This window comes from Ailuropoda melanoleuca, chromosome 5 (genome assembly GCF_002007445.2).
Source record: "Ailuropoda melanoleuca isolate Jingjing chromosome 5, ASM200744v2, whole genome shotgun sequence".
NCBI classification, from domain to species: Eukaryota; Metazoa; Chordata; class Mammalia; order Carnivora; family Ursidae; genus Ailuropoda; species Ailuropoda melanoleuca.
The window spans coordinates 101,600,232-101,626,115 of NC_048222.1; the positions used below are offsets into that span (position 1 = coordinate 101,600,232).

At 35.7% G+C, this 25,884-nt stretch overlaps 1 protein-coding gene across 2 annotated transcripts; it reads left to right on the plus strand.

The window, feature by feature from the left end:
* The first annotated feature begins 5,221 nt into the window (after nucleotides 1–5,221).
* Nucleotides 5,222–22,597, plus strand: PLRG1 (pleiotropic regulator 1). 2 transcript variants are annotated; one of them, XM_034661489.1, is made up of 16 exons: nucleotides 5,228–5,345; nucleotides 7,068–7,174; nucleotides 7,471–7,542; nucleotides 8,216–8,358; nucleotides 9,038–9,091; nucleotides 9,925–10,018; nucleotides 10,226–10,313; nucleotides 12,996–13,097; nucleotides 14,387–14,479; nucleotides 16,586–16,735; nucleotides 16,825–16,926; nucleotides 17,455–17,557; nucleotides 18,319–18,427; nucleotides 19,425–19,564; nucleotides 20,058–20,251; nucleotides 20,816–22,597. In XM_034661489.1, exons 4-16 carry the CDS (start codon nucleotides 8,229–8,231, stop codon nucleotides 20,873–20,875), a joined length of 1,419 nt encoding a protein of 472 aa, XP_034517380.1. In that variant the 5' UTR covers nucleotides 5,228–5,345; nucleotides 7,068–7,174; nucleotides 7,471–7,542; nucleotides 8,216–8,228; the 3' UTR covers nucleotides 20,876–22,597. The 2 variants fall into 2 exon arrangements, with proteins under 2 accessions (XP_002913895.1, XP_034517380.1); XM_002913849.4 differs by lacking the exon at nucleotides 7,471–7,542 and having other exon boundaries at nucleotides 5,222–5,345.
* Nucleotides 22,598–25,884: the final 3,287 nt, after the last annotated feature.

Sequence of the window (25,884 nt, forward strand, 5' to 3'; positions counted from 1 at the left end):
CCTCTAATCATGAAGCTTTATGCCTACAGTGAAAGACAGAAAATGAGAACTACTTGTAATAACATGCATTGAGCCTAAGTCAGGGAAAGATGAGGCTTTGGGAATAGTAACTTAGGGACCTAACCTCCTTCAGAGGGAAAAGGGACTTGAAAGGAAAAGGCTTTTGGGCTTGAAACTTGTTGTGTGAATGACTGTGTGGTTTATGTCACACCCTTGGCACGTGGTAAGTATTTTATAAATATCTATGAAACAAGTTTATGAATGAGTGAATGATTAAATGAATAAAATACTGATTCTCTTTGTCTAAATAGCCATAACATTTGAGAAACGATACTAAATCATTGTTAGTCTCTATGTATTTTTCTCGTCTTATCCTGAGCTACAGTTTGAGAACCACTATCCAAGAGGAAATTAATATGCAAAAGCTGGAGGCTAGCTTGGACCAGAGCTTTGATGGGCAAGCCTGAGACCAGTATCGCAATGACAGTTGTAATTGGTTAGCCATTTGCGATGGGAAAGCGTCTTGCAGGGAAGAAGAGAAGGGGCTAGTACTGTCTCTTGTAGAGAGTCTCCCTCTATTGACTTGAAAGATACCAGTTTGCTTTCCTGAAGGAAGCTGGCATAGAGCATGGCAATAGGGGAAAAACCAGCACATTTTCTTCACCCCATGCCAATCATAAGAGCCAGAGAAAAGACAGAGATGCTCTTCTCCTCCTGTCACATTGATACTCAAAACCACAAGGCTATAATGAACACCTGTTAGAGTGCAGCTCCCTTCTCCTGGAATGACCCTTGAAACAGAGGGCTTCAGTGGTCCTGTTAGTATAGTGATACCCTGACTCTCTAGCCACAGATGCTTGAGCTGGTGGTAGATTTCTTCCGTAAGGTAGCCCTATCAGCTTCTCTCCCCCAATCTAATATTGTCAAAGGAAAAAAGCAAAGAATTGGGTTGACTGACCTGATGTCACATTCATAGCAGTATTCCAGAGAGATAGCCTACCAACTTTGGCAGCGGAAGTAATCAAAACCTCTAACCTTGATTATTTGATTATTCTGTCAAATTTGTGAGACACCTGATGTCCTTCTAATAGTACCCATTCCCCTGTTATCTTTTGGTAAGATGGCTTCTGAAGTTTGCTGAACTAATCCAAAGGGAAAATTAAAATCAAATTTTTAGGAATCAGACTATTTTTTAAGCATACATTTCACATTCGATGGAAAAGCTGTGTTTTCAAACAATGCAATAAATCACTAAAGGTTTTTATACTTAAAGTGTATAGTACCAGCAGTAAAATCTGTAGAAAATAAAAACTTTTATTTATTTCGGAGTATTTTAGTAACATTCACTTAAAAAATCTTTCACTAATTAGTAACTATTTCTTGAATTAAAAGTATGTTCCATAAAACATGCTCAGGATTAAATTAATGGCATAGCAGACATTTATAATTCTGACTTTTTCAATCCAAGAATAACTGTCCATTTTCCTTGATGCAAATCTTTTTTGGGAGGTATGCCCCTGAAATATCTTTCTAGGTCTTGCACATTTTCCATTTATTGCTGTTATAAATAAGATGACCTTCCCCATTATATTTTTAACTGTATATATGAAAGCTATTGATTTTTTAAATATTACTTTGTATTTCGCTCTCTTAGTGAGTTCTCTTGTTGTTTCCAGTAGTTTCTCCAGTTGATTTCTTATTTGTTTGTTTGTTTGTTTGCCATTTGCAAATACAGATAACTTTATTATTTCCCATGTTACACATGTATTTCTTTCTGTTGTCTAACTTCATGATTAATATTTTCAGGAAAAAATAAGTGTGGATAATAATAGTGATAGCAAGAATTCTTGTTTTGTGACTAAGAGAAGGTTTTTAAAGTTTATCCATAAACATAATGCTAGTTTTTGATAGTTTATTTTTAAAAGAAAGCTTAAAAATGCCTAAATTATAGCAGGAAAATATTCAAACAATCAAAATGCCTTAATCTTCTTAATTATTGATGTCAAGAAGCTTTTCTGAAAACTAAACCCATTTTTGAAAAAGAATATTTTTTTACAAATAAATTAGTATCTCTTAATTTAATGTCAGAACTATAAACTAGATAAAATGTGGCACTAACTTACCTAAGGATAGTGGAGAATAATTCATTTTCATAAAATTTACAATGATCAGAAAGACAGACTGTCCTCATACAAGCAATTCTCTGCCTTACATACAGGAAAGGGTTAAGATTAAATGAATTGTTGTTGAAATAGTGCATCTTTTCATGAGTGAGCACATAATATACACATACAATGACACACAATGTCTTCCATTACAGATTTGATACCTGAAATCCCACATCAAAATTAAGGTCTCAGTACCTTCCATCCCCACATTTAAGTGTCTAAAATTTAACACCTTACTTATTCAATCATTCAATAAATATTGAAAGTCTACCAGTTGCAAGTTATCCAAATATTGGGTGTGTAATAATGAATATCACCCCATACTCACCCCATATGTCTACTGGAGAACACAGATAATTAAACAAATACTACTATCAAACATGCACTCAGCTGAGAAATCTGGAAATGTCACATTGCTGTATTTTCTGTGTCAGCAAAAACACTGACACATTTTTGCAAAATAGAAACACAAGAAAAGATAAATTATGAGTCATGATCATGTTCAATTTGGCACATGTTTTTGTGACATGGGATGGGACTTCAAAAAGTAGGAGCAAAAACTGTGATAAGCAACACGTCCCTTCTCTCTCTGTCACACATCACACCCCTCGCCAAGATATTTATAATTGACAGTGCAGCTTTATTATGTCCCAGTCCTTTCTCACTGTTTCCTGTGTTCCCAGATGCTTTCCTCTTAACTCTGTTACTAGAAATCACTTGCTAACACTACCTCAGCATTTGGGCCCATTCTTAGCATTGTAATAAACGAAGACCAAACTCCTGGAATAAATGCCCAAGTATTCTTTTTAACTGGTTCTGACCTTAGAAATTAAAAAAGAAATGATAACTTCCACCATTCCTCCCTTTTGAATTAGTGAAGAACTACAAATCTGAAATTCATGGTGAAAAGGACATAATGAGTCCAACAAGTCTAAAGAATATTGTACGTAAAGAGAGTTGTGCCTACAGAGATTATATATTTAACCCTCTAAACTGAAAGAAACAAGAAATAATATCCATCTTTTTATGAGTATAAAAATCAGAAAACATTTTCAATGAAAAATCTGATAAAAAGTTGAAAAAGACACTGAAATCTATACTCATGTGACCTCTTCTCACTTACTTAAGGGCAAACAAAGGACGCAAGTATCTGAAGGAGAATGAAGGCATCTCATATACTGGTGAGCTAAAAATCTAGATTAACTAATAAAGAGAGGTCATTCTTTAAAATTTGTGCTATTGGTTTTACACAGACCTCATATTTACATTAATAAATTATTCACCATAATTTAGGTGGTGAACTCCTCTTATCCTTATGAAGATAAGGGAAAGTCCTTATTAGGGACAATCCTCCTATCATTATAAAGAGCAGCAGTGACCCCTACTGCTCAAATAAGGCAGTCCTGGCAGTCCACCAGGACGGAGATTCTTGACCTTTCCTGGGTCCTAGGTCTTTTTATGAACCAAGAAATCTATGCGTTCTTTTACAAAAAACAAAAAACAAACAAACAAACAAAAACTCAGGCTCTGATATAAATATAAAATTTGCATACAACACAGGTAATTCATAGATCCATGAGCTACATAAGTGGGTCACTGAGCTCTATTTGTCTATCTAAAATTTTAGGTGGATAATTTAATTCTATAAATTCAACAGAGCTTTTTAAAAGAAGCATAATCTAGTGCAATTTACCTCAAATATTACAATGTTTTTATGAGTCTGGGTTTATAAATTTTTCCAGGATGATTAACATGTCAATAGGCCCAACAAGAAAGTTATTATATTGCCATAGGAATATTAGAATATTGCTTACATTTCTATAATTTTATTGCTTTTTAAAATCATATTCTTTTGTATAGTTATTACTATCTATGGGGAAGTTATAATATGATCTAGGTTCTTAAGTATATATTTTTACAACTATGGAATTACTTTGCAAGGCCTACCACGAGCGGCCACTGTTACAGAAAATTAATTTGTAGGCCAAACTCACACTCAAATTCAAAGTTGATTGTACTTTCAAGTAGAAACATGACCTTAATGGTTTTGATTGATTAAAAATCAATGAATTTCTAATGAGATTATCAATTCACATTGCTATACTTTTGATAAGATTTTTTCCCCCTCTCACAGCATATGCTGTATGCTCTGGGGGGGATCAGTGGAATAGATTAAGGAACAAGCAACGCCAGTGAAATGTTTGTCTATCAAGTTTACAGGTGTTCACCTCCATCAATTTTTCTTTTTACATAAAAAAGTAATGGGGCAGGATGGATAGAAAACTGCATTTTACCCGAGTGAAAAACAAGATAAAATACCCAATACTTTGGCACCAGGATGTATATAAATAAAAATGGTTCAAGTCTTCAGTTGTGTCTCTTCCACCAGCTTTGAAAAGCTGTACCCTGGCATTGTTGGCGCCACATTAATTAGCAGACAACTAGGAGATGGCCAAAAATTATGCAATTTTGAAAGATTAAAAAAATATATACGCAGCGTAAAATAAATTTGGGGTTTTGCCATATAATGCTAAAACAAAAATCTTGTAAACTTTCTCAAATTGGAACTATTCCACAATATTCCCTCAACAAGTGTTAACGGGACAGTGTAAGTGGAATTGCTTCTAGGAGCTAAGGCCACAAAGGCGTCAAAATGCTTCCAGACAAGTTTAGCCAAGTAGTGGAAGCAGGCGACATAAATCACATAGATGAGCCCCAAAAAGGTCAGGACCATTGAAGGGTTTGGGGGCTGACCGGGATTCTCTCTCACCAGATCCTCCCTAGAACTGATTCCTTAGATTCGCTGGAGGAAAAAAAGGATTAAGCTTCGGGAAATACAGCGCAAACAACCACATCCCTAAATCAAACTATTTAAGTCTAACAATAAGGCAGAAAACGTTATTTCAAGACTTCTTTGGAGATGTGAAGGAGACCCTTAAGGTACGAGGCGCTGAGACCCTCCTAACTCAGGGCCGAAGCCACACCCCCGAGGAAAAGGCCCGCCCCTCAATCCCAGAAGGCCGCCGGGCGACCAGTACGCGTGCGCGGATTGTGTCACATCCGGCGCGGCGCTCGGTTCCGGAAGGGACTGCACAGTTGTGGCAGCGATTCCTGTGTCCCTGACTAGCGTTTCTTGTCTCCTGGAGCGGCGCGTTGCACGGCACCATCATGGTCGAGGTAAAGTGGCACTTGGGCGCTGAGGGGCCGTTCGCATCTAGAATGGTTTTTTTGGCGGCTGGCGTGGGGGAACGAGAGTGTTTGGAGTTTGGGCAGGGTAGAGGCTACGAAGGGAGGCTGGCCGAGGCCGGGAAGCGTCTTCGTAAGGTTTTCAGGGATAGAGGGAGGCCGGATGGGAGCACTAGTTGGAGGTTACCCCCGGGCGAGAAGCCTGAGAGAATTTCTACAGTTCTTATTTGACCCTGGAGCTCGACAGTGCCCCTGCAGGCAGTGCTTCTGGGCCCCTGGAATTCGCCTTCTGCAGAGTAGTGTCAGTGGTTGTGTGCCCTAAAAGACTGGCAGTCCTCTCTGGTGTTAACTTTGTGCCTTCCTTCAGCTCTTCCCCAGGAAAACCTGCCATTTTGCAGTTATGCATCAGCTGTTCTGTTATCTAAGAAATATCTTGTCCGTCTTATCTAAGAAATATTTCTGGAGGAGATAATGCTAAGTGAAATAAGTCAAGCAGAGAAAGACAATTATCATATGATTTCTCTCATCTATGGAACATAAGAACTAGGAGGATCGGTAGGGGAAGAAAGGGATAAAGAAAAGGGGGGTAATCAGAGGGGGGAATGAAACATGAGAGACTATGGACTGTGAGAGGCAAACTGAGGACTTCAGAGGGGAGGGGGTGGGGGAAGGGGATAGCCTGGTGATGGGTAGTAGGGAGGGCACGTATTGCATGGTGCACTGGGTGTTATACGCAACTAATGAAGCATCAAACTTTACATCGGAATCTGGGGATGTACTGTATGGTGATTAACACAATATAATAAAATAAAATTTAAAAAAAAAAATATTTCTTGATTCTTGTCCGTATCCACTGTCTTCACCTTAATTCAGACCAACATCATCTTTCATTTGGACAAGTGCATTAGCTGGCTCCCTGCTGGTGTAGTTTCCATTTTTGTTACACTCTCCCCCCCCTCCATAAATTGATCTGTTGAGAAATGTAAGTTGATCATGTTTTTTTCCTGCTTAAAATCCTTTATTGGCCTGATGTTATTAGAGCAAAAGTGTAGACTATTGCAATGATCTTTAAAAAAAAAAAAAATACTTAACCTGATCTGGACTTTGCTCTTGGAACCTCATCTCAGCATCACAGTCCACCTTCGTATGGAACATACACAATTCTCTTGTAGCTCCTGCCATCATTGTAGCTACCAAACTCCTGTGTCCATGGCATTTTCTCTCTGCCTGGATTGTTCTTACCTCATTCTGCACAAGGCTAACTCTCTGCTTAACTAACACCTCAGATCTTTCATAACTATCCTAAGTTCTTTGTCTGCCTTAGCCCCTTGCTTGTTTCCTACATAGCACTTATCAAAATGTGTTGCTTCTTTTTGGTTTCTCTTGAGAACTGGGACCATGGTTGCCTTTTCATCATTCTTTTGTTAGCTTCTAGCACAGTACCTGCCAGACACATAGTAGGAGCTCAGTAAATATTTGTTGATAAATGACTAAGCTCAGGCATCACTAGTTGGTATACCTGGGGTTCTTGCTAATGAGGAGTTTCCTCCTCTTCTCTGAACTTGACTCCTATAGCTTGCTACAAATAGCTGTGGTGAGTGGTACAAAGCTTTTTACATATTCAAACACGTGAAGTGTGTAACTAATTTGACTAATTTAGGTTAGATATGTGTAATTTGTAGCTAGATATGTGATTATATTCTTTCTTTCTAGGAGGTACAGAAACATTCTGTGCACACGCTTGTGTTCAGGTCATTGAAGAGAACCCATGACATGTTTGTAGCTGATAATGGAAAACCTGTGCCTTTGGATGAAGAGAGGTAGATATTGTTCCTTTTCAGTTGCTAGAATATTTAAACGTCTAATGTTGGGGGAAGAGAGCAGGGAGAGGGGGACCTTTAAAGTTTAGTGAGTGGTACTAACATAGAATATCTCTTCAGTAATGAATGGTGTTTGGGCATGATTTAAGCGGATTTAACTTTTTTTTGGCCTTGTCTTTCACAGTAAAAAAAAAAAAAAAAACCATTAATTAATTGCATTTATAAATACCCAGTAATTAGGAGAGTCCCTTTTAGGTGTTATATTTTATAATCAATCACTTTGTATGTGCTTTCAGCTTCCCGCTGCTCTCAGAGCCTTGCTGAGCTGAAATTGTACCTGGCCAGTACCTCTACTCCCATCTTTTCTCGTTAGTATGATGAAGATTTTTGAGTGGTGGCATATTTTTGGTTCTACATCTCCAGCTCCAGTCTGGGATTGCATTATGTGCAGTGTTCCTTCTTTGTCCTTTACCCTTCGTTTAAAATCTTCTTAATTCCTAAGACAAGCGTTTATATTGAATTTATAAAGTGAGCTGTTCTTAAAATTAATATAATAAGTGCATTTCTTTTAAAAAATATTGGACTAATTAAGTACTTTGATTAGTTCTAATTAATCTTTTTAGATACATCCAGTAAAGGTTATGATAGAAGCTTTTCTGTATTTTTGTATTTACACATTTGAAGGAAAGCATATTGACTTTGGGGTTTTTAAAAGAGTATGTTCGGTTTTATACATTTTTAAATTAGACCCTTGATAATTTATAATGAAAGGTTTTATATTTATTGGTTAACTAAAATGTTACTTAGACTTGATGCTATGTGGTGGATTGTGAACAAAAGTGTGGAAATGCACTTGGAAATTTCGAGCTTTTTAAAATACTATTTAACCTTAAAGACTTCATAGAGTTTTTTTCTACACGATTAGACAAACCTAAGCTATTTAAGTACTTGTGTTTCTTGGCTATCTATGAATATATTTCCATTGGTGAATATATTTAAAGCACTCAAAGATACATTCTTATGTTCATAATTTTTAAATAGTCACAAACGGAAAATGGCAATCAAGCTGCGTAATGAGTATGGTCCTGTGTTGCATATGCCTACTTCAAAAGAAAATTTTAAAGAGAAATGTCCTCAGAATGCATCAGATTCATATGGTCATAAACAGTATCCTGCCAATCAAGGTGAGTATGCATTATCAGAAACGTCAGGACTTATATTTTAATAATGAAAAATAAAATGTTTTAGTGCCTGTCCCAAAAGGACTGATTAGCACCGTATCCTATTGCACAACTCTACCGGTATTATAACAGAAGTCTTGATTTCCTCATTGGAGTAGTGAGTTGAGATTACTAGTTGGTGGGTTTTTTTCTTATAGGAAATAAAAAAGTGGTAGAATAATAATGGCAGAAATTCTTAGGATATAGAGAAGGTCACAGTGGAGACTAAAGAAAAAATTTCTAACCCATGGAAAGATGATCTATCTATTTTGGCTGTCATTCAGAAACGTGATATTAAGCACTGAAATTGCAGTGAATAAAGATAGTCTAAGATTCCACAGAGAAATCATTTGCTTGGAAGAAAAACCAGAGAGTGGGTTGTTACTTAATAAGATGATCTCTCTACACACCATTACATTTATACAGCTTTCTTGACATCATATTAGTAAGTGGTCAAGGAAATAGTGTGCATGGTCCTCAGAAGTCAAAACAAAAATCAGTATATCTTGGTTCTGAAGTTTGGGTTTAATTGGGAAAATTTGAAAATTCAGTTGGTAATTTAATATTCATTAAAAGAGATAATACTTGTATATATGATTAATTTGCCATTGATGGTAATGATGATTCCTCTTCCTTTTTTAAGGACAAGAAGTTGAATATTTGGTGACAGGTACACATCCATATCCACCAGGACCTGGTAAGTGAGTTACTACATACTGAAAATATCTTAGAAACATTTCCATGAGTGAACCAATAATATGATTGTAATTGCCTATAAAATGCAAGATAAGCTCAGTAGCCAGGCATCCAAGCAGAGCTTTTTAGATGATCGTTAACTAATACTCAGTTCCGTGTGCATTCATTCAGCAAATATTTTTAAGCACCTAGATTTTTTCAGGTGCAGTGCTAGGAATTCAAAGACAGTAAGGCTGCTCCAAGCTAAAACATGCTTATATGGAGGTTTAAAGAGACATGTTATTATCATTAAACTTACAAAAGCGATAGAAGTGTTAGTATAGAAGCAGGTATGATAGAAATGTCTACTAGATGTCTGTGTGTGTAGAGAGTTGGCACATAAATGGAGTGGCTAGTATAATGGGGTGGAGGACAAAAAGCTTAATATATCTAGGTTCTAGTAATTTTAGAAGATAGGATTTACCATGTTGAAAGTACAAATTGGTGCTTGTTTAATAATTTACATTTATTCTTGAAAACATTCTGTTAGTATTTGGGAACTGCTTAATTTTTATATCCTAAGGTAATGTCCCAAGATATTAAAAATTTAACTTTACTATCTTGGATGTGTTAATACCAAGCTGCTTGTGATTAAATCAAATTTGAGTTATGTGGTTTTAAGTTATATTTATTATTAAAAAGTTAGAAATAAAAGACACATAAAACATAAGAGAAATTTTTGTAATATCACCACCTGGAGATAATCACATGTTTTCTTCCAGTATTTTATTTTAAACTCATGTAAATGAAATCAAAGGTAGCTACTAAAAGGAATTGAATTTTTTTTTTAAACAGGGGTTGCTTTGACAGCAGATACTAAGATCCAAAGAATGCCAAGTGAATCAGCCGCACAGTCATTAGCTGTGGCATTACCTTCTTCTCAGACCAGGTATGAAGTATTATGCTTATAATTACAGAGGTTTTGAAAGTATAACTCGTTGTTTGCATTTTTTTCTCATTTTAAGATTTCTTTATAATTAGGTGTTATGTGACATTTTCCTTTGTCATTGCTTACAAAAATTTAAAGAGTCGGTTCTGCACAACACATGACTGGAGACAATTAATTATTTAGAATGTGATATTTCTTTTGCTTCAGGGTTGATGCAAATCGTAGTGCACCTGCTGGAGGTGAATACCGACATCCGGGGGCTTCTGACCGTTCACAGCCTACAGGGATGACTTCAGTAAGTTTCTCTGTGTCAGATCACGCTGCAGGTTTCCAACTTTGGGAACTTGTTGCCTTATTTCCCTTTGTCCCAAGAATCTTAGGTTAAATATTAAATACATGAAAAATTTCCTTGCTTGTCATTAAAGAAAATAGCAGGTGACTGAGCCAGTTAATATTTCATAGCCCTAAAATATAAGTTGCTAGTGATTTTGCATATTTTTTAGAATTTAAAATCTAAATTCTGTGTCTGTTGCATATTGTATCTAATACTTATTTTGATATAGTGTGATGTTACTCTTTATTGTTCACTATTAAAAATAAAAGGAATGCTGTTCTGAAACTTGTATTAGTATGTGTCAGATATGAAAATGTCTTTTTTTAAACTCTAGGTTGGTTTACACAGTTTTCAGTTGAGTGCTATTAGTAATATTCACAGGCCGTACAAGTAGTATCTTATAAATGAACATTTGGAAATATGGGAGTTTGTTTATTTGTAAGTAAATGGCAGCTAATGTTACTGGTGAAAGTAATTATAAAAAGGGTAACTGAAAATATCTAGTTTATTTTATCATGCTGTCACTTGAGTAACTACAGGCCAACTGAATGAATTTGTGGTCTTCCCACCACATTTCTTCTTTTGCCTCCATTCATAGAGCTCTGCCCAGGCTTTCTGTCTCCTAAGGAGGGGGTAATATAAGCTTTTTGGTGGTAGGAACTTATGGACTTCAGTATTTTTTGGGTGGATGGATGGATGCTAACAGTAGATGATACATCAGCTAAAATACCTTTTAAAATATTACTTAAACTTCTCCAAAGGCAAGGGAAACAAAGGCAAAAATGAGCTATTAGGATTTCATTACGATAAAAAGCTTTTCCACAGCAAAAGAAACAGTCGACAAAACCAAAAGACAATCTACAGAATGGGAGAAGATATTAGCAAAAATTCTGTCAGATAAAAGGGCTAGTATCCAAGATCTATAAAGAACTTATCAAACTCAACACCCAAAGAAAAAATAATCCAATCAAGAAATGGGAAGAAGACATGAACAGACATTTCTCCAAAGAAGACATACAAATGGCCAACAGACACATGAAAAAATGCTCAACATCACTAGGCATCAGGGAAATACAAATCAAAACCACAATGAGATACCACTTCACACCAGTCAGACCAGTCAGAATGGCTAAAATTAACAACTCAGGAAACAACAGATGTTGATGAGGATGTGGAGAAAGGGGAACCCTCTTAAGCTGTCGGTGGGAATGCAAGCTGGTGTAGCCACTCTGGAAAACAGTATGGAGGTTCCTCAAAAAGTTGAAAATGGAGCTACCTATGACCAGCAATTTACCTCAATTTACTGGATATTTACCCCAAAGATACAAATGTAGTGATCCAAAGGGACACCTGCACTCCAGTGTTTACAGAAGCAATGTCCACAATAGCCTAACTATGGAAAGAGCCCAGATGTCCATCGACAGATGAATGGATAAAGAAGAGTGATATATATATAATGGAATATTACTCAGCCATCAAAAAAGTTAAATCTTGGGGCGCCTAGGTGGCTCAGTCCTTAAGCGTCTGCCTTCCGCTCAGGGCGTGATCCCGGCAGCTCAGCGCTTATCGCGGCGTTTCAGGATGGAGCCCACATCCCCACATCAGGCTCCTCCACTGGGAGCCTGCTTCTTCCTCTCCCACTCCCCCTGCTCGTGTTCCCTCTCTCGCTGGCTGTCTCTCTCTCTGTCAAATAAATAAATCTTAAAAAAAAATTAAATCTTGCCATTTGCAATGACGTGGATGGAACTAGAGGGTATTATGCTAAGCGAAATAAGCCAGAGAAAGACAGTTACTTAATTTCACTCACGTGTAATTTAAACAAGGGAGAGGAGCATAGAGGAAGGGAGGGAAAAATAAAGCAAAACGCGATCAGAGAGGGAGGCAAACCAAAAGAGACTCTTTATAGGAAACAAACCTAAGGGTTGCTGGAGGGGAGGGGATTGGAGGGGATGGCGTAACTGGGTGATGGGCATTAAGGAGGGTGTGTGATGCAGTGAGCACTGGGTGTTACATAAGACTGATGAGTCACTGAACTCTACCTCTGAAACTAATACTATACGGTAATTAATTTAAATTAAAAAAATTAAATATTAAATATATTTTGGGGATATAAATAGGGTTTTTTTTTTACTATGAAGTCGATAATGTTAAAATGTAACAATGAAAGGCAGTGACATTAATCCACTTACAATTACTCAAATAATAATAGGAGCTTGAGTAGAGCATGTACAGAGTAGTAACACAGTTTGCACAGTAACTGTCTGAAGTAGGCACTGTTATTTCCGTTTTACAAAGCAGTCATAGAGGTTATATAATTTTTACCTAAAGCCAGTCAGCTAGTAATTAGCAGAACAGGGTTTATGAACCCGTGCACAGTGATATGTGCTCTTAACTCTAATGTTCTGCCTCTGAGATTTTTTAATTGATTTTTAAAATTAAAATTAACAAACAGAAAATGTAGTTCTGATTAGAAGTCTTAGTTATGCCAACATTTTCTATTTATACAAATATTTTAACTGTCTTTTCCTCTTCAATTAAAAAAAAAAAACTCAAAATCCCCTTTTCTGAATTTTTCTTTTTTGAATGAACATGAAATGTTAGGTATGATGTCTTTAATGATAATGTAATCTGTTCTATATCTAGGCCGTTATGGAGGCTGGCAATGCCAAGAACTCTGCACTGATGGCTAAAAAAGCCCCTACAATGCCGAAACCGCAGTGGCACCCACCGTGGAAACTCTACAGGGTGAGTGAATCTGTATGTGATTCCACTGCAGGAATGATGATTGTTTTCCACTTTCCGAGAGCCCAGGAATAGCCAAGGAAGGGGGCGCCTGGGTGGCGCAGTCATTAAGCGTCTGCCTTCAGCTTGGGGCATGATCCCAGCGTTCTGGGATCAAGCCCTGCATCAGGCTCCTCCACTGGGAGCCTGCTTCTTCCTCTCCCACTCCCCCTGCTTGTGTTACCTCTCTCGCTGCCTGTCTCTCTCTCTCTCTCAAATAAATAAATAAAATCTTAAAAAAAAAAAAAAAAAAAAAAAAAGGATTTTAAAAAAANAAAAAAAGGAATAGCTAAGGAAGAAAAGGAGTGAATATGAGAACCGATAAAGTGATCTGAGGTGGGAGGGGGGAAGGGTTTTAGACACAATCTTAAAAGACATCTTGGGAGAGAGACTTATTTAAGTAAAAGCCATGCACATATTTCCTGTAAAATACAGAGTAAAATGTTGACAGAAAGCTATTAAAATGTGGAGAACAGATGAAATAAATTTTCTAAGTGTTTGAAGTATTTAATAAGAAGGACAGGAGGAAGAACAACATATAATGGTATTTCTTTGGCTTGTTTATTTTTTCAGTTGTAGTAAATTAAAATGATTCAAAACGTACCAAATCTAAAATGAAATGTATATAGTAGGAAAACCATAGCCACAGATAATTTAATATATATATGTTGAATTTTAGTTCTCTAGTTATACACTAAAATAGACTTTCTTTTGGTGTACAGACCTAATAAATTTTAAGAGGTGTGTTTGGGTAATTTGGTATTTGGGTAATCACTGCCACAATCAGTATACAGAAGTTCTATCAACTCAAAAAACACTCCTGTGCTATTATTTTGTAGTCATACCCTTCTGTGCCCATGGCAACTGTTCATCTGTTTTCCATACTATAGTTGTGTTTTTTTTTAATTTTGTTATGTAATGGAATTACACAGTATGTCCCTTTTGAGACTGACTGCCTTTCTTCAGCTTAATGCCTTTGAGAGTCCTCCAAGTTGTCGCATGTATTAATATATTCCTCTTTATTGCTGAGTGGTATTCCATCGTATAGATATATCGTAGTTTGTGTGTATCTATTTACTGATTGAAGGTAATTTAACATTTATCATTCTAAAGTCTGTCAAATAATTTTATAAACATATTTGAAGATACAAGGAGGGGCTATTCAAACTTGACTTATGTGTCATGAGTTGAAACTGAATAAACTTTAGCATTCGTGTAATGAGTCGGCTTATTCTACCTTCTGTTTTATACAGGTGATCAGTGGGCATCTTGGCTGGGTTCGCTGTATTGCTGTAGAACCTGGAAATCAGTGGTTTGTAACTGGATCTGCTGACAGAACTATAAAGGTAATAGGAAAGAGGAAGAAAAAAAATTTATGATTTCGTATTTGCTACACAAATGTAATCTTTTATTTTCTTAGGTGGGAAATGCTGTTGGAGTTACTCTGATTTCTTAGACCTGAGTATGGAGTAAAATTTATTACTCTTATCAGTTCAGTGTTCCAAATAAAAATGTTTGGAAAGTGGTATTTAAATAACAGGTTTTTCCAAACAGTACATTCTGACTACCTAACACTAATTCCTTGATATCTCCTCTGGTTACAGAATTCAAGCATGCTTATATATAAAAAATGTGGAAAATATAGAAAAGTATGAAAGAACACAGACCCATACATAATCCAACACTGTCAGATAATTTGAACCAGTTTCTTTTTATTATTTATTTCTGTGTCTGTGTGTCATTACATTTCCTTCTGAGCTTTTTTCCTGTGTGTATAAATGTGTATCTTTAAAAAATCATGATGAGGGTGCCTGGGTGGCTGAGTCAATTAAGCGGCTGACTCTTGGTTTCAGCATAGGTCCTGATCTCAGGATTATGAGATTGGGCCCCACATCAAGCTCTACACTCAGCACGGAATCCACTTGAGACTCTCTCCTCCCTTTGCTCCACCCACCCCTCCCCTGTGCACACACGCTGTCTCTCAAATATTAAAAAAAATACATAAATGAAAAATCATGATTGATAGGTAATTTTGTACTCTGCTTTTTTCCAGTTAATATATCAGAGGCCTATTTTAGTTTCATGATAATATCATTTAGATACTCTATAATCTTCCTATTGTTAGACATCAAAGTTTTTAGTTTCTTGATTTTCCCTATCACAAGTAATGCTGTAATTTTTGTGCCTAAAGCTTTTGCTGTGTTTTAAATTGTTAATGATAGTTTCCCAGAAGTGGAATTAATGGGTCAAACATTTTTGAAGTTGACACCCAAAGAACAAATTATTTTCCAGAATGGCTAAATTGATAATTGCAGTGTATGAGTGGATCCTTTTCAGCACACTGATTGTGTATCTTAAAATACCTGCTACCATGTTAAGCAGAATTGGTTATCTAATCTTTTAAAAACTGTCCATAAAAAATTTCTAGTGGGTTTGAACTTTTTGATACCTAATAAAACTGTTCTTAGTTTTTTTTTCAATATGTATTTATTTTTTATTGCGGTATAATTGATAACAATATGTGTTTTAGGTTTACAACATAATGATACAATATTTGTATATATTGTGAAATCAGCACAAAAAATCTAGTTAACGTCTGTAACCATACATAGTTAACAGAATTTTTTTCCCTTATAGTGAGAACTTTTAAGATCTGCTCTCTTAACAACTTTTAAATATTCAGTGCAGTATTATTAATTATAATTGCCATGCTAAACATTATATCCTCCTGACTTACCTATTTTATAACTGGAACTTTGTACCTTTGACTCTTTACCCATTTCACCCACTCCCCACCCCAACCTCTGGCAACCACTGATCTGTTCTCTGTATCTATGAGCTTGGTTTGTTTGTTTGTTTGTTTTTAGAGTTCACATATCGGTGAAATCACATAGTATTTGTCTTTCTCCGTCTGACTGACTTCATATAGCCTAAGGCATTTGAGGTTCATTCATATCATCGTAAATGGCAAGATTTCATTCTTTTTCTAGGCTGAATGATAGTCCAGTGTGTGTGTGTTTGTGTGTGTGTGTGTATATATATATATATATATATATATATATATATATATATATACACACACTTTTTTTTTAATACATTCATCTGTTGATGAACGTTTAGGTTGTTTGTGTAGGGTTTTGGTTTTTTGGTTTTTTTCCAAGTTGTTGCCATCCTTGCCTGAGTTAATATGGTATTCATCCTTTAATTATCTGTGATATCCTTTTATACGTTAAGATTTTGTCACTTACTGCAAATATTTTCCGAGTTTGAACGTGCTTTTTAGTTCTATTTTCCCCTGCTTAACAAGGGAGGAGATTGGTGGGAGATTATTCTCAAATTTTTAAAGTTTAATATCTCTATAACTTTCACTTTTTGAATATTTAATTTTAACTTAAGAATCTAAAAATTTGCTTTGGAATAATCAAGAAAAATTAAATACTCTTTGATTGCAGATCTGGGACTTGGCTAGTGGCAAATTAAAACTGTCTTTAACTGGGCACATTAGTACAGTGCGTGGTGTGATAGTAAGCACGCGGAGCCCTTACCTGTTCTCCTGTGGAGAAGACAAACAAGTCAAATGCTGGGATCTTGAATATAATAAGGTAAGCTTGGAGTTAAGGACTTAAAACATTGTGAACCACCGGTTTTCTTTGTAATTATAGAGATTTTAACTTTCCTGCTTTATTTTTAGGTTATAAGGCACTATCATGGACATCTTAGTGCAGTGTATGGTTTGGATTTGCACCCAACAATTGATGTGCTGGTGACCTGTAGTCGAGATTCAACTGCCCGGGTAAATGGAGTAGAGCTGTGTGTTTCTTATACTTATATTTGATACTTATACTTATATTTGATAATGGAGCGTCATATATTATTTGTTAGAGAATTAAATACAGTTGCTTTGACCAGCAATAGCCCAGTCCCTCAGTTTCTTGGCTTGTATGTTTTTTCACCTTCATTTTCAGTCCTGTGGCCTCATCCTGTTTATTATTGGGAGTGCCCTGCCTCTGAAATGGGACACTCACACGTTCCATTCCATTACTACATTTTCCATTAGCTGTTTCCTTCAGTAGTCTCATTATACCCATTCTTATACTTTCAGCACCCTGATCTTTTATTTTGTTGTTGTTGTTGTTTTTTCCTGTTAGCTGCCTACTCTCTACAATCCCCATCCAGTTTACAGATCGTTATCTTTCTTTGAAACAGTTTTTCATTCTATTCAGGCACAGTTGTCTGGTAAATTCCCAGCCTTGAATTGGTCTAGTTACCTGCCTAAGATGAATACATGTTCTCTCTGACGGTATGTCTCATGTTTTTATAGATTTGGGATGTGAGAACTAAAGCCAGTGTACATACGTTATCTGGACATACAAATGCAGTTGCTACGGTGAGGTGTCAAGCTGCAGAACCACAAATTATTACTGGTATGATTGATACTTCCTAAGTTTACAGTATATTTGAGCAGAATGCATTATGATTATACATAAACTTTACATAAACTTTTCATGTTCACCATGACTCTTGCTTTGTTACAGAGGTACATTGTTTCTGTGCGCATTTGAAACTTACTGTGATAACATTTCATTTGACTGTTTTTATCTTATACTCTTTACATATCATAGAATATATTTACATATCATAGAATATATTATACACGTGTGTATCATGTAATGTCTGACTGGAAAATGGTGCTGTTAGATACATTCAGACATTGTTTCATAGTATCAAAATCACTGGTCTAGGAAACTGAAGCCGAAAGACAAAATACCCGCAGACCGATAACCATTAGAGCTGGTTTGAGTCTTGTTTTGCTAATGGTAAGATTAATAAAGGACCTTTACTCTAAAAGTAGAAAATAATTTCCTTACTTGATCTATTTTGCTAATTAAAAATCATTCGTTTTTTTCCTTCCCCTCCACGAGGGGTAACATCATGTATTTGCTGTATTTCTTAGCATTTGTTCTAGCTATTCAGTTGACAGTGCTTTCAGGCATTACTGCATTTTTTTAAGCGTTAATTTAAAACCAACCTAAAAGTTTGGAGCTGTAAAGTAATTAGCCAGGAGTTGGTATGACTTTCATTTACTATATATGTGTCAATGGAAGACTGATTTTTATATTGTTATGTTTAATTTTTGCATTATTTTTCCTGATCTGTATTTTGTGTATGTGTGTTTTCATTATAGGAAGCCATGATACTACAATACGATTATGGGATTTGGTGGCTGGAAAAACAAGAGTCACATTAACAAATCACAAAAAATCAGTCAGGGCTGTGGTTTTACATCCAAGACAGTAAGTGTATTTTCTTAATTAGCTTCTCCTTTTTCTTCCATTTTTAGAATAAGTATAGAAATACCAACATTAGTGCTACTTTGGTAGTTGTTAAACCATTGTCATTTCTAGGCCTTGCCACTTACAAACATGCATTTCTTTCATTTTCCCTATGTAGTATTTTGCTTCGTGACCTATATATATATGATGAAGAAAATTTTCCACACAGTGAAAAATGATAGTGTCAGATGAGACAATATGAATAAACCATGGCTAAAAGCTGCATGTCAAAGTAGAGGCTAATAGAAGATGGATTTAGTGTTTGACAGAAATGTTACTGGATACTGAGATGCACATAGAATAGTTTAATTCTTAAGGAGGAAGTTAGTATGCATAGAAAAAAAATAGGAACTCTGAACATTATAATCAGGGTGTTCATAGAGGTGGAGCATAAGATCACAACCTGTTTGTTATGGCACATCACCCTGACACTTTTCTGGTCACATTGATATTTTCTTTTGTCCTCCCTCTCCCCCTTATCCATTATTTCCTTCCTCCTCCCTCCCTTTTTCTGTCTTCCTTGCTCCCTTTCTTCCTCTCATCCACTGCCTTTTTCTCTCTCTTCCTCTTGCCCTCTGTTTCTTTCCTTCTTTTCCTATCTTCCTGTAGTCCCCCCTCTCTCCCTCTCTTGCTCTGTCCAGAATAGTTTCATAACCCCTTGCCCTTCCTGTGAATTTGGGGGTTTGTACATTTGTTGTTTTAGCTTAGTGGAGAGCACTGGGGAAATGAGAAACATTAATCTAGGACTTAAAATACATTTAAAATTATTTGAGGATCTGATTTGACTTGGAACAAATGTCTTCATATTTTTACCTCTTGCTACAACAATAATATTTTGCTGCAAGTCTGTAGATCCATAAGTACACATGCAGAATACAACCACAAAAAGCTTTTTTGAATTCAGCATTTTATTTAACTTGGTTTACTTAGGCACAAATTCCCTTTCATTTTATTTCAGTTATACGTTTGCATCTGGCTCTCCAGATAATATAAAACAGTGGAAATTCCCTGATGGAAGTTTTATTCAGAATCTTTCTGGTCATAATGCTATTATTAACACATTGACAGTGAATTCTGATGGAGTACTTGTTTCTGGAGGTAAAATAAGATTTTAATAAATGTGTTTTAGTCTGTCATTTTTTCTTCTAGTAAATGAGTAAACATTTGTAAAATTTCTAAGCCATCCCACCTAAATATTATAGCAGAGCTTGCCTGATTAATGTGTATTTGGGTGTTCCTATGTGTGTTCAATACATATTTGTAACACATGTAGCATATTTCATAGTTGAGTCGTCTTTGAGTTTCCACATGATAAATCTAACCTATTTATGCTGGGAGTTACCTAAATTTTGGTTTGTGTATTCTGGAACCAGATAGCATTTTGTGGTGCTTTTTGAGATCTATAATAAATTCTGAATTAGGCACAAATGAAAGTTAGACAAACCAATATTAAGAGAAGCTTAAGTGCCTGTGTCTTATAACTTTGTTTAGTCTTTATGGTCATGGTGCTTGACTGATGGATGGTGCTTAAATCTTTGCCAAGCTGAATTATTGAAAGGATACCATGTTTAATTAGGTTTTTTCCTTTAAGCTGACAATGGCACTATGCATCTTTGGGATTGGAGAACTGGCTACAATTTCCAGAGAGTTCATGCAGCTGTGCAGCCTGGATCTTTGGACAGTGAATCAGGAATATTTGCTTGTGCTTTTGATCAATCTGAAAGTCGGTTACTAACAGCTGAAGCTGATAAAACCATTAAAGTGTATAAAGAGGATGATACAGCAGTAAGTTCTCTATTTCACATACATTTTGAAGTAAAGTAAATCAACCATACCAATTTTGCAAGTGCGTTCTCATTTTAAAGTTACTGAAATTATCAGAAGGGAAAATAATCTTCATAGTATTAAAGTATTTTTCATCTCAAATAATGTCTGCTCATAGATTTCTGTATAGGTTTCATTGATGCCAGCAAATCGATTGTTTTAATTTTATCCCTACTTACTGCAGTTATTGGGAAAATCTTACATCAAGAATAACCACAAACAAATAAATTGCTGTGCAAATTAATTTTACAGTCATAAGCTTCGGTATTAGGATACCTAAATAGCAGTTTTACTTGAGTTGAAAAACCGTGAGCTGAATTTGTAGTGAACACATGCATCCTTTATTAGGTTCAGATGGTGTCAAAAGTTTGTCAGCTATTCCTAAAATTGTTAAAGAACTGCTAAATACATAATGCCAACCAATATAATTTAGAATAGATGCCTTGTATTTGTTAGGAAGAGCATTATTAATATAAAGCAAATTAATAATACTTTGTTTTAACTTCTTTAATTTTCTATTTCCAGACAGAAGAAACTCATCCAGTCAGCTGGAAGCCAGAAATTATCAAGCGAAAGAGATTTTAATGGCATTATCTTCATGATGGCTACCCCCCCTTTTTTTAAAAAAAAAAAAAAAAGCTTGGTGTTGATGAGGATATCCGGTCATTTTGTGCTCAGGCTAGGAATATAAAGCAGAAACTCACATGCTTACCTGATTCCTGCTTCATATTTTACAATAAACTGCCTCCCCCGTGTTGTTCTTTCCAAAATAAATAGAGATCCTAGGAAGTTAGATGCAGATATCAAGCATATGTAGGTTTGTTGAACATGACTCTTCTAAAGATAGAATGGCAGTTCTATTAAAAGACACCTTTAAAAAAAAAAACTTATGAAACTGTTTATTGTAATAAGGACTTGTTTCAAGGGAAGCAGTTGCATTTTTGAGGGGGTTTTGTTTTTTTGTTTTAGTCCTTTAAGAACTAGTATCTGTGACTAATAATTGGGGATTAAAGGATTTGAAGTCTTTCTTATGTATGTTATTCCACAAACAGTTTTTGAGTGCATGTTCTACAGAGTTCTGCACTGGATACTGTTGAGGAGATTGCCAAGTAAGATGTTTCTGTCCTCCGGGACCCAAGTAGCTTATTACGGAAATGCTGTAATAGAGATGCAGCCACATAGCTGGAATAGTACAGAGGGAATGACCATCGCTTTTTTCCAGAGAGCATTGTGGAAGACTTCATAGAGCCCAGGGTATTTGAGCTGAGGCTTGACAGGGCAGAGAGGGAAACTGGTGTTCTAGGATGAGGCATACAGTGAATCAAACCAGACCTGTGAAACTGGGATGTGTTGTGGGAGCCAAGAATTGTCAGCTGCAGTGGACTAAGGAGTACAGCTGGTTGGTGGTGGAGAAAGCTCATTTGGAGTTCAGATTTTATTCCACAAGCAGTAGGGTACAACATAAGGTATCAAAACCTGGAGGAATTAATGAGATACCAGTGGAGGTATTTGAAGCTGTGGCAAGCAAGGGCTGCGGTCTTGGAAGACTTTCTGGAAAAGTATTATTTAAGTTGCCGATACCTATTCCTTGTGGTAAATATGAGTTTTCTAAACCCTGCCCTTAGGATCTTGATTCCTTATCAGTCAAGAAAATGTGTCCACCTTCACTTTCTGTAGTTAGAAAACACAGTTACAAGAACAATTGATATAGATTTTTTTCAAATTAAAAAATGGCACCATAGTTTTGAATAAGCATTTCTAAATTACACATATCCCATCTTGCATGCTGTAGGTGGGAGTATAATTTTATAACCTTTTGTGTGGGGGGGTTTCAGAGTTTATGAAAATGCTCAAACCATTTGGCTGATTCTTCATTAAAAAGATTAGGAAATTGCCTACTAGGGATAAACTGACAAGTGTACACAAGCAAGTTTACTGTACCTTGTTCTTTAATTATGAAAACTAGCTCAGATGTCCTATCAGGGACTGGTTTAATAGATTATGGTACCTTCATGCAATTTATTTCTATCCATTAAGAGTGAGGAATGTCTCCGGACTAATAAGATGTCCAAACTTTGCTCTTAGGTAAAAAAAAAAAAAAAAAGTTGTGGAAGCATTTTTTTGTAGAATAACTTGTTAATGCTATAAAAAAAAAATAACGGAATAGTACCACATTGTTACCAGTGGCTTTGTGAGGGAGTAAACTTGTGGGAGAACTTTCATGATTGGCTTTATATATTTCTATAATGTTTTAATTTTCTATAAGCATGTATTTTGTAAGCTTAAATAAAGAAATCCACTGCACTTGCATTCCTGAGAGATTCTCATAAAACCTTCTAACAGGAGAATAAAAAAGGTGAATAGGGTCCCATTCCTAAAGGCCAACAAGAAATTACTGCTAGTACAAGGAGGTGAGAAAGATAGCTTTTATTCTGCCTAGCAGAGCTTCAACTGTTGTTTATTATACACAAGGATCAAATTCCGAGTAGCATTTAAGAAATCTGTTTCCCTGCTTCATGCTATCTTCTTTATGGTGTTCTTGGATTCTCTTGCAAAAATTTCATCTACCATGTGTTAATGAACCCCATGGAATTTTAGGCAGAATTTCAAGCATGTGCTTTTTTTTTTTTTAACCTGCTTGAAAGAAGCCCAACCCAGGATAAGCCCGGCTCTCTTACTGTGCCTGTCTTATGCATACCCAGGCTGTAGAATGTTACCAGAAAAAAACAGCTGCGCTGTCGGGACTCATTTTTTATTTATGACCACATACCTCAAGTGGGCCATTAATAGTGACCCAATACATATTTGTATAGTCAATGCCTCTGCCTCCTATTGCAAAGGGTGAACTCTACCCACCTAAAAATTCCAAATGTACAGTATCACTGGACCTAATGTTCCCTTCTAAGTATGCACTTACTTCTCTATTCCCTTTTTTTTTTTTTTTAAAGTTTTTATTTGACAGAGATAGAGACAGCCAGCGAGAGAGGGAACACAGCAGGGGGAGTGGGAGAGGAAGAAGCAGGCTCCCAGCGGAGGAGCCTGATGTGGGGCTCTCCCATAACGCTGGGATCACGCCCTGAGCTGAAGGCAGACGCTTAACCGCTGTGCCACCCAGGCGCCCCTCTATTCCCTTTTATAGACAAACTCCGAGTGTTCGTAACTTCCCATGTTCCTCACTTCCCATTCTCTCAACTGATTTCAGTCCAAAAATAATAGCCAAATATGTTAAACATTGTTCTTAGAAAAATGGAAGAAATTTAAGTAGTATGAGGGAGTTGATAGGAAATAAATTAATGCAATAAAAAAGATGATAGCCTGAATGTTGATTTTTTTTGGTACAAAAAATAGAAAGTAGATAAATTAAGAAACAAATACAAGAATCATAAATGTCCTAAAAAAACAAAAGGGGGAGAGACAATTATGTCCAATTCCATGCCATTATATTTAAAAAGCAAAATAAAGTGGTTAATTTTAAAGAAAAATATATGGCAGATTCCAGAAGATACAGAAAACCTAAATAGGTTAAATATCATAGATGAAATAGTTCATAGAGGAATTAACCCATACCACTACCACCCGCACATATCACTAAGTGCATTAAACTTAAAAGTGGAATTCTAATTTCAATGCACTATAAATTTTTATAGGGTCTAGATAAAGCTTTTATGTGTTTTAAAATGTGAGTATATAAAAAATATCCAAGTCCAATGATACACAAATGAAATGATTTCATCTTGCTTGTGAATATTGATGGAAAAATCATTACTAAAGGCAAAGAATCAAGCATCACTCATCTAAAGTTTAAAAGTGCAAGGAAGTTTCATTATTAGGAAGTAATATAATTCATCATATTGGTTTATATGAGGAGAAAAAGCATCTTCATAGATGGTAAAGGGGCATTTCAATATAATTTGAAATCCATACTGAATTAAATAAAAACAAAAACTATTACCATAGGAACAGATGGATATTTTTAAAACTTGGTTAAATACAACTACTCTACCCTATGGTAAGTTGTTGGTTGGGAAATACTAGGGATATTCCTGTTAACATCAGAAACAAGACAGGGATGTGCAAATCAGTGTGTAGGTTTTTAAAGACTTCTGGACTTTTCTAACTTTTCCGGAAGTGTTTTAGAAGATGTAGAGGTATAATAATTGGAAAGCAGGGATGTAACGTGATCGTTGTTGACAGATAATTTGATTATACACCTGGAAAATTTAAGAGAATTGAAAGACTATTAAAATCAATAGGTATATTCAGTAAGGGCTTGGTACAGAACTGACAAGTCAGAAATCAATAAGCACTAAGATCTAATGAAAAAATAAAATCCTCATATAAAATGGCCAAAAGACTTGGAATAAAATTAAAAAGTGTGCAAGTCCTGTATGAAGAAATTGTCAAAATCCTACTTTAGGGATAGAAAAGAAGCCTTGGTTAAATGAAAAGCATATTACAGTCCTGGATTAGAAACTTCATGGTGTCCTTTCCCTTTAAATTCTATTAAATTAGTTCAATCCCAATATACCTATTGTATTTTTTTCAGAACTGGACAAGCTGATTCTTAGGTCTAATAGAAAATTTTAAAAGCAGCAACACCTAAGATAATCCTGAAAGCACAAAAAGGGAGAGAGGGAACTAATATTGTATTGCTACATGATCAAGGGAATGGAGTGAGAGTCCAGAAATAGACCCAAACACAAACGATAATTACATGTATGATTAAGGTAGCCTAAAATGAGATGCTCAATCGTACTTAAACCCAAGTTTAAAACTACAATAAAAGCTACAGTTTTCACCAATAAGAATGTCAAAATTTTTTTAAAAAGTAATAATATATGTAGAGGTGGTGTAGGAAATAATTTTCTATTGTGCTGGTCCAGAAAATGCATTGGTGAGAACTTTTTAAGTATTAGCAATACTTCTTAAAATCACAAATTTTAACCCAGAAGTTCTAGTTCTAAGAGTTTATGCCATCGATGTGCTCGTGTATGTGAGAAGTGTGTATGCATTGTTTACAGTAGAAAAACAGAGACATTACTGGACTTAACTCTAGGCTAAAGAAGAGAAGCGGATCTGATAAAGTCATAGTCTCTCATGTTAATGACGCCTTGCATGTTTATGTTTTACACAGAGCTGTCTTTTCTGTGATTACATATGATCCCTCAAGACTTTGGAGAAGTAAGTTAGACTAATATTCCCATTTTACAGTTGCAGAATCAGCCTAGTGGGCTCAAAGCATGATAACAGGGAGCCAGTGTGAGAGCCCAGGGTTCTTTTTGTTTTAGTTTTGGTTTTGGTTTTTGTTATTTTAATCTCTGTTCCATTTCTCTTGCTAGGAAATGACACTGTCTTATAATTTCTCATTAATTCCCATAGGAGTTGACTTTCCATTGATTTAAAGGGCACTTTAGGGTAAGAGTAAAGCAAATATTTATGTTTCTCCTGAACTGACAGCATTGGTTCTAGCAGTGGCCTCAGTCCGTACACGTTTCTGGCTATTCAGTGCTTAACACAGATATTCTTAAATGTATCTATGTATCTACCTATTCATCTGCCATCCATTTTTCTATCCATCATCTGTCTAAATTTAC